Below are 16,710 nucleotides of genomic sequence, written 5' to 3'. Positions count from 1 at the left end.
TCTTTCTTTCTTTCTTTCTTTCTTCTTCTTTCACAGGGTCTCACTCTATGCTCAGGCTGGAGTTCATGCAGTGTCACAATCATGGTTCACTGCAGCTTTGAACTTCTGGGTTCCTCCTGGCTCAGCCTCCTGAAAAGCTGGGACTAGAGGTGCATGCCACCAAGCCCAGCAAATTCTTTTTTTTTAATTTTTATACAATAATTTATTTATTGAGAGCCTCCTATCTGCCCTTGCAGTCTCTAGGTCACTTTTTCCGCTTGTAGATTTTGTGCGCAAGCCCCAGAAAGATAGCTGGGGGCAGGGGCACTGTGTACTGTTCAATGAGACCCATAATGTGGCTGTAACTGTCTTCCTCATACTGCGAGATCATGGCCGGCAGATCCAGCTCCTCATATGATGCCTTCACTCGGGCCACCTTCTCAGCCTCCTTCTGCCCGTAATTTTCCTTCAGGATCTGGTACTGTTTCGGAGTGGACCGTTGCAGACACTGGACCATCAGCCAGCTGCATTTGTTGTCCTGGATGTCAGTGCCAACTTTGCCAGTCACACTGGAGTCCCCAAAGAGGTCAAGGTAATCATCCTGAATCTGAAAGAACTCTCCCATCTCCAGCAGGATCTTCTTGGCATTGGCATGCTCCTTCTCGCCATCAATTCCTGCCATGTACGTGGCTGCAGCTACAGGAAGGTAGAAGGAGTAGAAAGCCATCTTGTACTTGACAATAGATTTGTACCTCTTTTCAGTGAATCTGCCAAGATCCACATTGCCCTGGGGGGCTGTGATGACGTCCAGGGCCTGCCCAATCTCAGTCTGATAGGAACTCTGCAGGAAGAGCTTGATCAGGTTCAGGTAATAGGGCTGCTCCCGGCAGTAGAGCTTCAGCAGGCAGTAGATACATGCTTCCAGAAGGACAGCATCATTGATGGCATCCAAGCCCACGCCTGGCTTCTGATACCAGCAGAGCTGTCCCTGGCGGGTGAGGGATGAATCCATGATGTCATCTGTCACCAGGAAGAAAGCTTGCAGCAGTTCCACGCACCAGCCCACAGTCAGGGCCCGCTGGAGACTATCAGCATCCTGTTTCCTTGGCTCCACCAGCCCCCGGAATGCTACTAGCACCGTCAAACCCCGGTGATACTTGCCTCCAATGGCGTTGTACTCCAGGACCTCCTTGAGCCGGGCAATAGCATCTCCTGTCTCTGGGTGCCCCATCTTATCCTCAGTCAGCACCCTAATGATCTGGGAGACGTGCTGAACGAAATCCTGCTTTTCTTGGACATAAACATCTGATTTCTGGTCTCCATTCATTCTGAGGGAGGAGCAAAGAGCTTTGTTCCTGGATGCGGGTTCCTGCTCGGTCCTGCTAGTTGGCGGGTACTCTTCCCAGCAAATTCTTAATATATACATATATATATATATATATTTTTTATTTTTTAAGAGAAGAGGTCTCACTCTATGGCCCAGACTGATCTTGAAATCAAGTGATCCTCCCACGTCGGCCTCCCAAAGTGCTAGGATTACATATGTGAGCCACCATGCCCAGCCTCATTTTCTACACTCTATATAATTTGCTCCATTACTGTGTTTAAGGTCTGCTTCTCCCCACTAAATTATAAGTCACGTGGAGTCATGGATTTCAGCTGTTTAGTTTTCTGCTCTATTCTCAGTGTCTAGAGCAGTACCTAGCACAGTGTGGGAAGTCAATAATTGTTTGTAGAATAAAAATCGATGGTGTTTGTAGAATAAACTAGCATTTGTTCTTGTCTTGAGTAGAAGCATTTGCAGGCCCTGGGGGCAGCAGAGAGGTGGCTGGTAGTTTTTGTGTCAGAAACAGCACAAGCTGTAGGACATAGCTTACCTCATTCACGTGCTAAGCTGACTGATTGTTGCATGAGTCCATTTTAGTTCTGCTCTGTTTGCTGGTTGGGACTATTTTTCTTCTCTGTTCACTACAAAGCATATCTATCTTCTTCCCATGTTCCCTACTTTATAAAACGATCCTACTATTCACTCCGTCTTTAGAGCCAGACGCCTGCCAGCCTCCTGCCATCTGCTTACATTCATCAGTCTTCGAACTTTCCAAATGTGTCTTCAATCTGTCTGCCCAATCAATCCTTTGCCATTTCCTTCACCGCAGTGTAAGCCACCATTACTTCTCATCTGGACCACTGCTAAAACTTTCTCATGAGCTTGTTTGCCGCCACTTAGAGTTATCTGGTAGACATGTAAATCTTATCTCTTCTGCCCCAACAACCCACCGCCCCACCAAGGGGGTCCCCAAGCCTGTAGATCCAACTCCTTTTGTGATCACCACTGTACTCTTTTCAGCCTCATCTCTGGGTTGCACTCACCGCCCTACAGCCACAAGAGATGCTGTATAGGCAGCTCCCCCAACCACCTTTTACTGTATGGATCCTGTTCATATCCTGCTCCCTCTACCTGGGATGTTCTTACCTCAATCCTTCACTCATCAAACTTCAGGATTCAGCTCAGGGGCTGCAGGAAGCCTGGGATGAGTTAGAAGTCCCTCCCTTGTGCTCCCACAACACTCCCCATTAGCCCACCATGTTTTTCTATATCACAGCCTGTTATTGCACAGTGACTGCCTAACTCATGGTAAATGCTCAATAAATACTTGTTGAAACGTTGTCTTGTAATTGCCTATTGTTAATAGTCTGGATACCAGTTCATGAGCTTTTTTCTTTTCCTTTTTTTATTTTTGAGACAGGGTCGCACCCTGACACCTGTGCTGGACTATAGTAGCACCATCAGGGCCCACTGCAGCCTCAACCTCCCGGGCTCAAGCAGTTTCCCAGCCTCAGCCCCCTGAGTAGCTTGGACTACAGGATTGCACTACCATGCCTGGGTTATAGCTTTTTTGTTTTTGTTTTTGTTTTGGTAGAGACGGGATTTTGCCATATTGCCCAGGCTTGTCTCAAATTCCTGGGTTCAAGTGATCTGCCTGCCTCAGCCTTCAAAAGTGCTGGGTTATAGGCTTGAGCCACTGAGTCCAGTCGAGCTTCCACCCCACCCTCCTTCATTTATTTAACACATATTTACTGAAAACCTGCCAAGTGCCAGGTACTGTTAGGTGCTGGAGATATAGCAGTGGACAAGACACAGATAGACAAATGTCCATGGAAGCAGGGAAAGTATTTTATTCACTGTTGCATCCTCAGCACTCAGCCCAGGGATGGGCACAGAATAAGTATTTTATACATATTTGTTTAATAAACACATGAACCTTCTCTGACTGTCAGATAAAAACTATATGCCCAACAGATCTCCTTTCTCTTTTTCACTAATTGATCTTCAACTTTCTGTGCATAAGCTGTTCCACGTGGTTAGGTACAATGCAGGATGGACACATACAGGTGTCTCCATTGTGTGGATTTTTTTGATGAAGTGGGAGCACTCACTAGGTCCATTTAGCCCCAGTCACCAATAGTCTTCTGGATCTGCTGCCAGGTGAGTTTTTTTTTCCCTCATAGACCTAGTGTCAGTGTCATAGTGTTTTTTTTTCTTTTTTTCTTTTTTTTGAGATGTAGTCTCGCTTTGTTGCCCAGGCAGGAGTGCAATGGCATGATCTCGGCTCACTGCAACCTCCATCTCCCGGGTTCAAGTGATTCTCCTGCCTCAGCCTCCTGAGTAGCTGGGATTACAGGCACCTGCCACCACACCAGCTAATTTTTGTATTTTTAGTAGAGATGGGGTTTCACCATGTTGTCCAGGCTGGTCTCAAACTCCTGACCTCAGGTGATCCACCTGCCTCCAAAAGTCCTGGGATTACAGGCATGAGCCACTGTGCCCAGCCATTTTTTTTTTTTTTAACATGATTTGAGCTCTGACGTATTTCACTGAGGTCTCTTTAGTGGATTTATTTCATTTTCCTATAATTTATAAAGAAATAGAAATTTATATAGACAGTTAGATCTTGTGCTTTGGAGATGTGCCATTTAGCAAATAGCCTTGCTAGTAATCTGCTTCTTATTCTGCTACTTGCTTTAGTTTCAATTGTCTTCATACACTTATACAAATGCTTACCTCCCAGGGTTTGGCTTGTTCCAGACTGCCTTGAGTATGCTGAATGTAGAAGGAAACACTTCATAAGAAAGGAATGGAAGCATAGCTCTGACAAGCCCCCACCATGAGTCAGCCTGAGAACTAGTGGTTGGAGTTCTGTTGGATTGGTAATTGATTTGTCTAAAAGAAATCGCTAAACCTTGGACTTGCGTCCCTCTAAACCTTCATGAGCATGTGTTCTGTCTTGGTAAATCATAAAAGAAGGTCACTTTCTTTTAGCTTATATTCTGGAATCAGTCATTTTCACGTTGCTGATCATATGGCCTCTTTTAGGTTCTGCTTGGCCAAGAAATCCAAGACACGGTGCACAAGAAGAAACTGTTGATTAATTGTAGTGTAGTCTTTCCTGCTGGTCATGGTCTCGTCTGCATTAAGGTTGTTGCCCTTTCCTGGAGAAACTCTGTATATATACTACCACTATAGGTACTCTCATGTATTTGTCTTAATAAATGGCAAAAGTTCATAGGTGACTTAGAATTGCCGTAGCCATTATGACAAAGTTTTGATGTCAAAAGTCATATTTAAGAGGAACTCTGGAGAAGAGAGAAGACAAAAATGCCAAACATCTAATAGAAGAGTTCTTTGCCTGGAATGCTCTGGCCTCAGGAAGAAAAAAACAAAACAGAAAGACCTTGCTCTTACTGGAGCCTCCTGATACCTACTTTCATTGCTTCCCTCTTTCTCTCTCCACCTGACTTGATCTTTACCACCCATATATACTTCTCTTATTCCTTCCCCTGGCTGCCTAAATAAACTTTTTTAGGGAGCATTTTTTTCTAGAAAAGAACAATCACATAGCACAATACCCACCTAAAACTTCTACACTGAAAGTAGATCCGGAGAGGCTGAATTTAAACTCTGAGTAAGAGTTGAGTTGAGTGAAAAATAGAATCTTCTCAAATTTCAGAACAAAAGAAAGTTTGTTTTGTATATCCTGTATAATTCAGGATTCTGTTCATTACTTATTGTCTTGGACTATCATATTTGTACTAATTAGTTCATTTTGTTGTTGACCTTCAGGCCAGGCGCAGTGGCTCACGCCTGTAATCCCAGCACTTTGGGAGGCTGAGACAGGAAGATTGCTTGAGTTTCAGAGTTTGAGACCAGCCTGGCCAACATACCTCATCTCTACTAAAAATCAAAAAGATTAGCTGCGCATGGTGGTGTGCACCTGCAGTGCCAGTTACTTAGAGGCTGAAGAGAAAGAATTGATTGAGCCTGAGAAATCAATGCTTCAGTGAGCTATAATCATGCCACTGCACTCCAGCCCAGGCAGCAGGAGATCTTGTCTCAAAAATAAATTTAAAAAAAATTGTTGACCTTCAACAATGGGGAAAATGTTTAAGAGTAGCAGGATGAAAAAGATCAGAAGATTCAAACAACCCATCTATGCATTATTTTTTAAAGAATTAAAGAATGGACTTGAGAAGGTAAGAAAAATAGGAAGCACTCCACATGAAACTATTTCAAAAGATTTTCTCTTAAGGGCAGATAGGGCAAAGATTCAAAATCACAAACAAAATGATGCATCCATAGGTGACTTAATAGGCTTGAGGACACTTTCAAAGAAGATTTGGGGGCAAATAAAGAGTATAAGTAAAAGGAGACCTTTCTTCTTTTTATGCAAAAGGCTCGTATCTAAAATAGGGGATTTAGAAAAAAATCAATTGGAATGGGAAATTCCATTAGGGTAGGTATCTTGGACATTTTCAAAGAGTCCTAAAATATTAATTAGAAATCAAAATAATCTTATGGCCTACTAGATAAAACAACTGGCCCCTGAAATAAAGACAGGACCCAAATCTCTCTGTTCTTTAAGAATCTGGAGCCTGTGGAAAACACTTGCACTTACTGCATGCAGAAAGGCCATTGGGAGAACTAGTGTTCCCTGTCAGAAAGACGGCTGTCTGTATCTGTCTGCCGAGTCTCTCTGAGACCTTTGCACTTAACATTCCTGTCTTGTCTCTAAACTCCCAAGGGGCATTGTTTGTACATATAGATGAACAGCTATGCTGCTTGCTTGTTGATATGGTTTGTTTCTTATGTGGAAATCAGACTCTCCTATGCTAACTATGATTAAGACTAATTGTTCTGCATGATGAATATTTAGACCATCCCAGTGCGTGATTCTCCAGCACCCACAGCGGACTATGTCTTCTTATAGAGAGCCTGAAGGGATGAAACCCTTCTTTGGGCTTTAACTACTAGTAGATGAAACAGACTTCTGAGGGTCCTGAGTTGAATAATTAAGTGCCTTTTTTCCCCTCACCTTGACTGACATAGTAAATCATATAGCCCACATCCTAGGGTACAACTGACCAATTCGAAATCCTTAGCTCAAGTAATTATGGATCATAGAAACCTTTGGGTTTGATTTTAGCTAATTAGGGGAGACGGCACCATTGTTAACACTTCCTGTTGTGCCTGGGTTAATATCACAGGTGAGGTTAATCTATAGCTAAGCCCAAAGTAAAAGCAGCCTGGCTATTGAAGGTAGATGGTCATGCCAGGGAAATCATAAGGCATGATTCCAGAGAGAGTTTCAGATCCTTTTGAAAATACTTTTAATTATCATTTTTGGTTCTGTTGTCCAGAGAGCTGAATGCTTTTATGTAGCCTCTGGTATGACACATGATGCAACAAATGATTCAAAGACAAAAATGAGAAGAAATGAGGCAGACTGACAAAATGAAAACCAGATCTCTGTACATGAAAAGATGGAACTGTGTTTTCAAGGAAAGCCAATGGCAGTGGTGAAGATCTGGACAATCTTGGAGGGTCTTTTCTGTGGCTTTGGTTGCGGGAGGACCAGAAGGCAGAGAATAAGAATAAAAAGAGAAGCTCCCACATTCCTAGGTAACAATGAATTGCCCTGTAACCATGGTAACACCAAATCTCCAGAACCTGTGTGACACCCTTTAATCTATTAAGGAAACTCCCTCGGTAACCATTCTAACAGATGCATGCTGGGAGGTACGCTTCATAGCTAAAGGTCTAGCACTCCTAAGCACGGCTGCCTATGAAACACCACCAGTCCATGAACTCAACACCTCCAAAAGCCCCTTGTACATCAGCCATGAGCTTTGTTCAGAGACTTTGCCATACAAGCACACTTCTCCCTCGTTTAAACAGAAATAAATTCAGTTTTAGTTTCATACAGTGGAGGCATCCTCCACCAAAGCAGCTTATGAATATACAAGAAAATATAGTTATGCAAATTCTCTTTCTTTTTAATACAAATGGTAGCTTATTATACACCATGTTTTGCACCTTGATTTTTTTCAATTAAAAATATACTGTGGAGATCATCCATATTATGAGTCAGAAGGGATTTGAAGCACAGGTTCACACTGGCACCTCACGCCGATGCTCTCTCCACGTCTTTACTAGACAATTTCGCAAGAAAGAGTGTAGTAGAACCACTTTCTCCTCTGAGTGTTGACAGCAGAGAGCTTTGAAGTTTTGAACCCTCTTCAGAAACAAAAAGACTCTTAGGGAGAGTAGTGTATAAGTTACAAGTATATTTTCTGGGGTCTAATTCTTGGAGATCTGTTAGCTAGGAAATTTAGAAGAATTTATGACCTTTTTGAATCTCCGTTTTCTGACCTGTAAAATGGGGATGGTAGTAATAGTATCTACAATAGAAGGTAGTCTGAGGATTAAATAACGATGGAAAGTGCTTAGCACAGCTTTCTGATGTGTCAAAAAGGCTTAATAAATACAAATGAAGATTCTGATGTTGATGAATACGTAGGAGAGATGCCGAGAGGAGTATGTGGCATTTCCTGCACTACCAGTGATGCCCTCTAGAGGGAAGCAGGAACCAAAGAAGAGGCCCCTTGGGTTGTCCCCAGTGGGCTGTGAACTTCAGGTCTCTGGTGACCCCACTGCACTTTGATCAGAGGAAGAAAGATCAATGAGGTCGAACAGGAAGGCCTCTGGAGCTGGTGGGTGGGTGAGTAGGGGGACATGGGGTCATTCAGCACAGGTGGAGACAGGGACCCAGAGAGAGAGAAAAAGTGAGGTTAAAGCAAATGAGGGATGGTGATTGCTACTTGTAGCAAAATGAATGGGTATCCAGGAGTGGTGGAGACATCCCTTTTAGTACAGAAAAACTATCACCTCTCGCCCTTAGGTCTAAACTGTGAGCCCCACTCACCTGCAGCCAGCAGAGTGGACAGAAGGCTGTCTGTGATGTCACAGAGCTGGGAACCAGGGAATGTTGGGGCCGGGGGTTTGGACTGGACCACAACAGCAAGGAGGAGGGAGCAGTTCTGCTGACCACGATTCCACACTGTCCACCAGACTGTCCACTGGATCACCAGTCCTGGAGCCTCAGGAAGCACCTAAAGGATGGCCAGAAGGGGGCAGTACAGCACTGGACACTGTAGATCTGGCTACCATTCTGTCTCTGTCTGCCCACTGGGTAGTAAGTAATCTTAGGCAAAGGAACTTCACACTTGGGTTTCCCCTCTGCAATATGGGAATAATAACAATTTTTTTCTTTTTTGAGACAGAGTCTCACTGTGTCACCCAGACTGGAGTGCAGTGGTGCGATCTTGGCTCACTGCAGCCTCCCTCTCCTGGGTTCAAGTGATTCTTCTGCCTCAGCCTCCCGAGTAGCTGGGACTACAAGCATGTGCCATCAAGCCTGGCTAATTTTTGTATTTTAATAGGGACGGGACTTCACCATGTTGGTCAGACTGGTCTCGAACTCCTGACCTCAAGTGATCCCCCTACCTCAACCTCCCAAAGTGCTGGGATTATAGGCATGGCCTGTGCCTGGCCAGGAATAATAATTATATGTCCTGTATACATTTTTAAGTATTAAATGAAATCAGGTAAACATTTAACATGGTGCCTAGATGTAGTGAGCATTCCAAGAGAGGGTAGGTATTAATAACATATGCAAAAATAAAGTGATATTTTCTTCCCATTTTATCTTTTAGAAAAGAGGGAATTGCTTGGTATTGGAGTCCTGACAAAATCTCTCACCTTATGGGGCACTCTCTCCATTCCTTTATTTAGGACAAACAAGTACTATTAGTATTTGGGGAAGCCTCATTGGGTTAACATGTTCTCAATCACTGCTGATACTTGATGTATATAGAGGTCACTGGATACAATAGAAACAGAAGAAAGCAAAGGAATTCAGCACAGCAGCGGGGCCATTCAGGCAGCAGGGAAGGGTGATGTGACCTTACCATCCTAAATATTTGATGGTGAGTTAAACAAAGCCCACAGGTAAAGCCACACTCAAATGTAATTGAAGGTTCTCCATTTTGGCTGCAAGTGAGATTTAGTTGAAGTGTTTTTAAAACAAAGAATACCTGGGGCCTAACCCCAGGTAAATTACAATTTTGACAGGGTGTGAAAACTGGGCAGCAGTTTGCTTACAAAGGTTTCCAGGTGATTCTTGTGTATAATCAAGAACGACTAAATTCACTTGTGGGAATCGTTACTTATAGGTAAGTGGCGGTTCTCACCTTGGGCTGTATATTAGAATCATGGGAGGAGCTTTAGAAACTGCCACTCCTAGCACCAGCTCCAGCTCAGTAAAATCACTATGTTGGGGAAAAGGCCCAGGCATCAATAGATTTTATAGCTTCCCAGTTGATTTTAATTTGCAGCCAGCATTAAGAACTGCTGATTTATAGAGCCTTTTTTAAAATCATCAATTTTATTGATGTGATACAAATGGATCCTTTTTAGCTTGAGATGAGCTTTTCAGGAACAGCATTATTTATATACAGATTCAAAAACATTATTTAAAAAGTAACTTAGAATTGAAGATAATATATTCTGGAAACCTGTGCTAGATGAAGTTAAAGATGTGTATGAAGCATTTGAATGAAATTGTTTTAGAAAGTGAAAGATTGAGGATCGTCATATAGTTTGGCTGTGTCCCTATCCAAATCACATCTGGATTTGTAATCCAAATTGTAATCCCCACGTGTAGGAGGAGGGACCTGGCGGGAGGTCATTGAATCACGGGGGCGTTTCCCCCATGCTATTCTCGTGATAGCGAGTGAGTTCTCACGAGATCTGATGGTTTTATAAGTGGCAGTTTCTCCTCTCTTCTCTCTCACCTGCTGCCATGTAAGATGTGTCTGCTTACCCTTCTGCCATGATTGTGAGTTTCCTGAGGCCTCCGCAGCCATGCAGAACTGTGAGTCCGTTAAACCTCTTTTCTTTGTAAATTACCTGGTCTCAGGTATTTCTTTGCGGTGTGTAAAAACAGATTATTACCGATAGTAACATAGGTATTTCCAAATTAATGTTTTTATGTAATATGCTCTGGCAAACACATAGCAGGTACTGAATACTTGTAAGTTGGTACTTGATTATTTCACCCATAGCACCAAATGTTTATGAATTCAAACTGGAGACAATAGTTAAAATCTTTGCATAAAGGAACTGGGGACTTGCCTTCTGTTTGGGGTGGTTTACCATTCAAGCATGTATGGTGTGATTACTTTTTTCTCCTTGGGTCTGGGAGGCTAGATGGGCCAATAGGCTTCTGTATTAATTTCTGGTTCAGGTAGAGAATAATGAAATCTCAACCTGATGCATTTGGCTAAGACTAGTGGGTGAATTTTTAGTCTGGTGATTTCACAGTGCATGTGTTCTGTGATCTGAGTACCTGTGTGGGAAGCTTGCCCTCTTAACACATAACTTTGGCCATAGCCATTAACCTCTGTAATTCTCAGTTTCCTTAACTGTAAAATAGAAGTAATAATAGAGCTGCTGTGAGGGGTAAATTAGACCAGCCATGGAAAGCTGTAAATGTAGTACCTGGTAGAGAGGCAGCACTCAATAAGTGTTGCTTATTATTATTATTATCTGGTGTTGAGAGTGAAGGATTAGCTTTCACACCTGTGGATGGGAAATTAGGGAATTCAATGAGGTTTTTCAAAATCTCTATTTTGCTTTTTATTATTTTTATTTTTTTGACAGTCTCACTCTGTTGCCCAGGCTGGAGTGCAGTGGCATGCACTCGGTTCACTGCAGTCTTGACCTCTTGGGCTCAAGCCATCCTCCCACTTCAGGTATCCCACCTCAGCCTCCTGAGTAGCTGGAACCAGAGGCACACATCACCACACCAGGATAAGTTTTAAATTTTGTAGAGACAGGATTTTGCCATGTTGCCTAGGCTGTTCTCAAACTCCTGTGCTCAAGCAATCTTCCCACCTCTGCCTCCCAAAGTGGTGGGATTACAGGCTGAGCTACTGTATCTGGCCCCAAATTTCATTTTGAAATAATTACAAATTCACAAAACTAGGTTACAGAGGTAACCATAACTTTCTCTCTGCAAAGATAAACAAAGAGGTAACTTTGTAACTTTCTCTCTGCAGAGAGAAACAAAGAGGTAACTTTGTAACTTTCTCTCTGCCGAGAGGTTCCAGGAACCCATCCCCCAGCCTCCTCCAATGTTAACATCTTGCCTCATTATATTACAAGATCAAAATCAGGAAATTAACATTTATAGACGTTATTCAAAGTTCAGTCGTTATTCAGGTACTCATTTGTGTGTGTGTGTGTAGTTGCATGAAATCTTATTACATGTGTAGCTTTGTGTAACTACCACCACAATCAAGATACTTAACTGTGCCATCACCACAAGGTTCCTTTCTGCTTCCTCTTTATGGCCACACCTAACCCCCTCTCCCCAACATCTCTAACCCCTGGAAACCACTAACCTGTTCTGCATTCTATAATTATGTCATTTCAGGAATATTACATAAATGGAAACATGCAGTATGTATCTTTTTGAAGTTGGCTTTTCTCAGTCAGCACAACTTCCTTGAGGTTCATATACATGACAAACATGTATCAATAGTTGGCTCCTTTTTATTGCTGAGTAGCAATCCATAGTAATGCCTGTACCAAAGATTTTTTTTTTCCATTCACCCGTTGAAAGATATTTGGATGGTTTGTATTTTTTGGCTATTACAAACAAAGCTACTGGGAACATTTGTGTACTAGTTTCTGGTGAAAATGTGTTTTCATTTCTGTATGGTAAATGCCCAATTTACTTGCTGGATTGTGTGGTCAATCCATTTTTAGTTTTAAAAGAAACTGCCGTATTATTTTCCAGTTACTGTACCATTTTACATTTCCATGAACAATGTATGAATAATCACACTTCTCTGAATCCTCTCCAGCATTTTTTTTCAACTATTTTTTACTTTAGTCATTCTTCTATCTTGAGCCCAGGAGGTTGAGGCTGCATTGAGCCATGATCGTACCACTGTGCTCCAGCCTGGGTGACAGAGCAAGACTCTGTCTCAAAGAAAAAGAAAAAAAAAATTTCACTGTGTGGATATGTCACATTTTGTTTATTCATTCATCTGTTGACAAATGTTTAGGTTGTTTTCACATTTTGGCTCTATGAATAAGGCTATGAATATTTGTATGCAAGTTTTTGTGTGGTTGCATATTTTTATTTCTCTTGACTGTGTACCTAGAAGTGAAATTGCTAAGTCATATGATAATTCTATGTTTAACATTTTGAGGAATTGCGAAACTGTTTCCAAAGCTGCTGCACCATTCTTCAATGCTGCCAGCAATGTGTGAAGGTTCCAGTTTTTTCACATCCTTGATGACACGTTTTATTGTCTGTTTTTAAATTTCAGCCTAGTGTGTTTTAAGTGCTATCTCATTGTGGTTTTGATTTGTATTTTCCTAATGACTAATGAACAATGTTGAGCATCGTTTTGTGTATGTATTGACCATTTTCATATCTTGTGTAGAGAGCTGTTTATTCAAATCTTTTGCCCTTTAAGAAGTTGAGTGACTCCTTTTTTAGTCCTTTCATTTACCTAATTTTAGCTGAGCGCTGCCCCCTCAGTAATGCCTCCGGACAGTTGCTGAAGTCCCTCACTATAAAAAGAGAAGGACAGGCAGGCTCCAAGTCTTTGGCAGGTGATGGCATCAGGCTAGACTTTAAGCTCATCATTTTGTTTTTGTTATTTTTTTTGTGTTGATCTTTTCCGTTTATGGTACTGATACGTACCTTTGTTTTAAGGTAAAAGAATAAGATGGTTTAAAGACAAATACTAAGGAAACAAGAGTAGAGGTAATAGAGTCACAGTGATGTGTGAAGAAATGTGGTTTAGAAAACACTCTTTTGAGGTACGTCATTGTGTTAGGGTTCTCCAGAAAAACAACCACTAGGATCTTGCTTTCCTCTCCCAGTCTCTCTTTCTCTCTCTCGGTCTCTGTCACTGTCTCTCTCTGTCAGTCACTGTCTCTATCACTGTCTCTCTCTGTCTCTGTCTCTCTCTGTCTCTGTCTCTCTGTCTCTGTCTCTCTGTCTCTGTCTCTATCTCTGTCTCTCTATCTCCATCTCTGCCTCTGTCTCTTTCTCTCTCTTTGTCTCTGTCTCTATCCCTCTCCCTCTGTCATTCTCTCTCAGTCTCTCTCTCTCTTTCTCGCTCCACCTGTACATGTGTCTTCTCATCTACAAACTGGATACCTAGGAAAGCTGGCGATGTATTTCTAAGGCCCGAAAGCCAGAAAGCCAGTGGCGTGCAATCCAGCAAGAGTCTGAAGGCCTGAGGACTGGAGGTGCTGAGGGCGGGTGAAGATGGATGTCCAAGGTAAGGCAATCAGGCAGGGAGAGGTGGACTCCTCCCTTTCTCTGCCTTTTTGTTCTGTTCAGGCATCCAACAGGTTGGATGCTACCCACTCCCGTAAAGGAGGGCAAACCAGTTTACTTAATCCACTGGTTCAAAGGCTAATCTCTTCTAGACATACCCAGAAACACGGTTTAATCAGGTAGCTGAACATTTCAAGCTGAACTTATACAATTAACTATCATAGCCATTGTATCCGTGACCTATATAATCAATGTTATGGGATGGTTTTTTTTGTTTCCCTCCTAAGAAGCTATGGATAGGCATCATTACAGATGTAAACTCATCCCTTGTCCATGCTGTTAGGGCTGGAAATTTGGTTTATTCTTTCCAAGGACTTCAGATTCTTGATTTCCAAGAATCCTAGCCCCCAAGCTCTCTTCAAAGCCCTGAGGTGATTGTCACAAATAAAACCCATCTGTGGCTCTTACCTAATTGATACTTATAAAACTTTTAGAAAAAAAAATCTTCCTCTGTAATGTAATTTCCCATTCTAAAAATAGGCTTGACTTTTGGATTTCTGCATAATAAAAATATATTTTTCGATTACACTGGAGACAGAGAAAAAAATTTCCAGTATCATTTTGAGACTTGTGAGAAAATGGAGACAAGACAAGTTTCACTGTTCTTGTTGAAGGTTTTGTATTAAAAGTTTGCCACAGTGGCTGAGTTCTGAGTTTGGTGGGGCTGGGGAGGAAGGAAGAGTGAACGCTGTTGCCAGTCATTTAAGATGTCATTTATTACTCACATCTGACCCCAAATGCGAAGGCTGCGGCAGGGAGATGAAGCTGGCATTGCTGTACACGCTATGGTTAAGGAGCGCATCTCTGAAATTCTATGGTTTCTCTGAGTAATCACTGAATCATCTCTTTATTACAGTGAAACTTCACAGTGCCATTATTTGCTGTGGAGCGGAGCTAGAGAGCATCACTCTGTGCCTTCTTGGGCAGCATTGGAAAGGGCTTAGGTTCCGAAGAGGTGGTGCCTGTCGCTTTCCAAGGCTCTCTTCCCCACTAGAAGGCCCAGGGAACAGTGTCGCAGCGCAGGTCGTCTCTTGGGAGCACCCGGTAGGCAGTTCCTCTTGGTGCTGTGTTTTGTGCTTCCCTTTTGGAAGAGAAGAAGGAAGGAGCCACCACAGTGTAGGGCAGCATATAATTCAGAGTCAATATGGCCCCCCCATCCTTCCACACATGCTTTCTTCTTGTCACCAAGTCATCTGGAAGGTCCATGGCCAAAATACTACCCAACCCTAGTTAGATTCAGACTTCTGCCTTTACCATGCAGGGCAAATCACTTGCTTTCTCTGAGTCTCATTTGCTCTTCTTTAAAATGGCACCCACATGTCCTGCCTTGCCCAGGGCAAGAAGAGCCGGCATGTATGAAGTTACCTTTGGAACTGCAGGTGTGCTGTATCTTGGAAGGACTTCTGTGCCTTCCCTGATGACACGCTGTGCTGCCTTCTAGTAGCCACCCATTTCTCTATGCTTTTGTGTTCATGAAGCTCAAAAGCTTGTTCATGATTATTCTATACTGAGCCTTATAACTGATTTCAAGACAGGGTGCTAATTTCCAGAGATATGGAAGAGACTTTTTTTTTTCTTTTCTTTATTTTCTTTCTTTCCTTCTTTTCTTTTCTTTTCTTTTTTTTTTTGACAGGTTCTTGCTCAGTTCCCCAGGCTGAAGTGCAATGGCACTATCATGACTCACTGCAGTTTCTTCTTCCCTGGCTCAAGTGGTCCTCCTGCTTCAGCCCCCTGGGTAGCTAGACTGACAGGTATGCACCACCACACCTGGCTAATTTTTTCTATCTTTTGTGGAGATGGAGTCATACTATGCTGCCTAGGCTGGTCTTGAACTCTGGGACTCAAGCAATTCTCCCACCTCAGACCTTCCAAAGTGCTGGGATTACAGGTTTGAGGCACTGTGTCTGGCCAGAGGAGGTTGTTTCTTAAGTTTGTTCTGATGAAACCCTAAAAAGTGAAATCAACATTCTCAGAAACCAACAAAATAGGACAAATCTGGCTTTGGCAGGGATGTGGGAAACCTATAGGAAAAATTATGGCTTTTCCTATGAAAATCAACTAGACACTGTGGGTTAAGGAATCTGTGGGGCCACCTTGCCCACATATAGGTAGGAATCATTTTATTTTTAAATTCTTTTTTTTGACTGAGTTTTGTTTTGTTGCCGAGGCTCAACGGTGCAATCTCAACTGACTGCAATCTACCTTCTGGGTTTAAGCGATTATCCTGCCTCAGCCTCCCAAGTAGCCAGGATTATAGATGCCTGCTACCATGCCCAGCTAATTTTTGTATTTTCAGTAGAGATGGGGTTTCACCATGTTGGCCAGTCTGATCCCACACTCCTGACCTCAAGTGATCCATCCATCTTGGCCTCCCGAAGTGCTGGGATTACAGGCATGAGCCATTGCACCTGGCCTGCAGGAATCTTTTGGGGTGAATAAGCATAATAGTAACATTGGTGCTGTTAACTGCCAAAGTGCTTTGCTGTGGAGACAGCTATCTAAGATGAAATCCCAGTTGGTGAGGGGTGGATCCAAGATGGCCGTTTAGGAACAGCTCAGGATTGCAGTGCCCAGTGAAAGCGCAGAGGGTGAGTGGACTCCGCATTTTTATTGCCCACAGACTAGGAAATTCCCAGATGGAGGAGCTCCACGGATCGCCAGCGTGGCTGTTTCGGCCAGCGTGGCTGTGTCGGCCGGCGCCACTGCTTTGCCCCACGCAGCTGCTTTGTCAGCGCCCCGGCGCAGCAGTTCTCCATACAAAATACGCTGGTCCGGGTGCCCCTTTGGCTGGTGATTGGAGCCATGGGAAGTCACCCATTCATCTGTTTAAAAAGGGGACTGAACAGGGAAACAGGACAGTAGATTCCAGGGCAAAAAAAGTGCCATGAATCTCAGTGCCACTGTTTAAGCCAGTGCAGTGAGTCACCACATGGGAAAACACACAGATCCCGGCGCCTCTTCAACAGGC

The 16,710-nt window shown here is 43.0% G+C and overlaps 2 protein-coding genes across 3 annotated transcripts in view; both read right to left on the bottom strand.

Moving 5' to 3' along the window:
* Window positions 1–8,396, bottom strand: part of TEX48 (testis expressed 48) — a 17,820-nt gene extending 9,424 nt beyond the window's left edge. For both annotated transcript variants that reach the window (XM_037739171.1, XM_037739172.1), the window contains exon 1: window positions 8,241–8,396. The gene's annotated coding sequence lies outside the window, so the exon portion shown is untranslated. The remainder of the gene's footprint in view (window positions 1–8,240) is intronic.
* Window positions 203–1,386, bottom strand: LOC108305585 (farnesyl pyrophosphate synthase-like). Its single transcript, XM_037739170.1, has one exon. The coding sequence runs from the start codon at window positions 1,304–1,306 to the stop codon at window positions 245–247; it is 1,062 nt and encodes a 353-aa protein (XP_037595098.1). The 5' UTR covers window positions 1,307–1,386; the 3' UTR covers window positions 203–244.
* Window positions 8,397–16,710: the final 8,314 nt, after the last annotated feature.

Source organism: Cebus imitator, unplaced genomic scaffold (genome assembly GCF_001604975.1).
Source record: "Cebus imitator isolate Cc_AM_T3 unplaced genomic scaffold, Cebus_imitator-1.0 Scaffold64, whole genome shotgun sequence".
Classification (NCBI taxonomy): domain Eukaryota; kingdom Metazoa; phylum Chordata; class Mammalia; order Primates; family Cebidae; genus Cebus; species Cebus imitator.
The sequence above is the reverse complement of the archived record's forward strand: the minus strand, read 5'-3'. Positions and strand labels throughout refer to the sequence as shown.

Excerpts from the sequence above, each read along its gene's own strand:
- LOC108305585 (XM_037739170.1), bottom strand. The coding sequence starts at position 1,306 with ATGAATGGAGACCAGAAATCAGATGTTTATGTCCAAGAAAAGCAGGAT.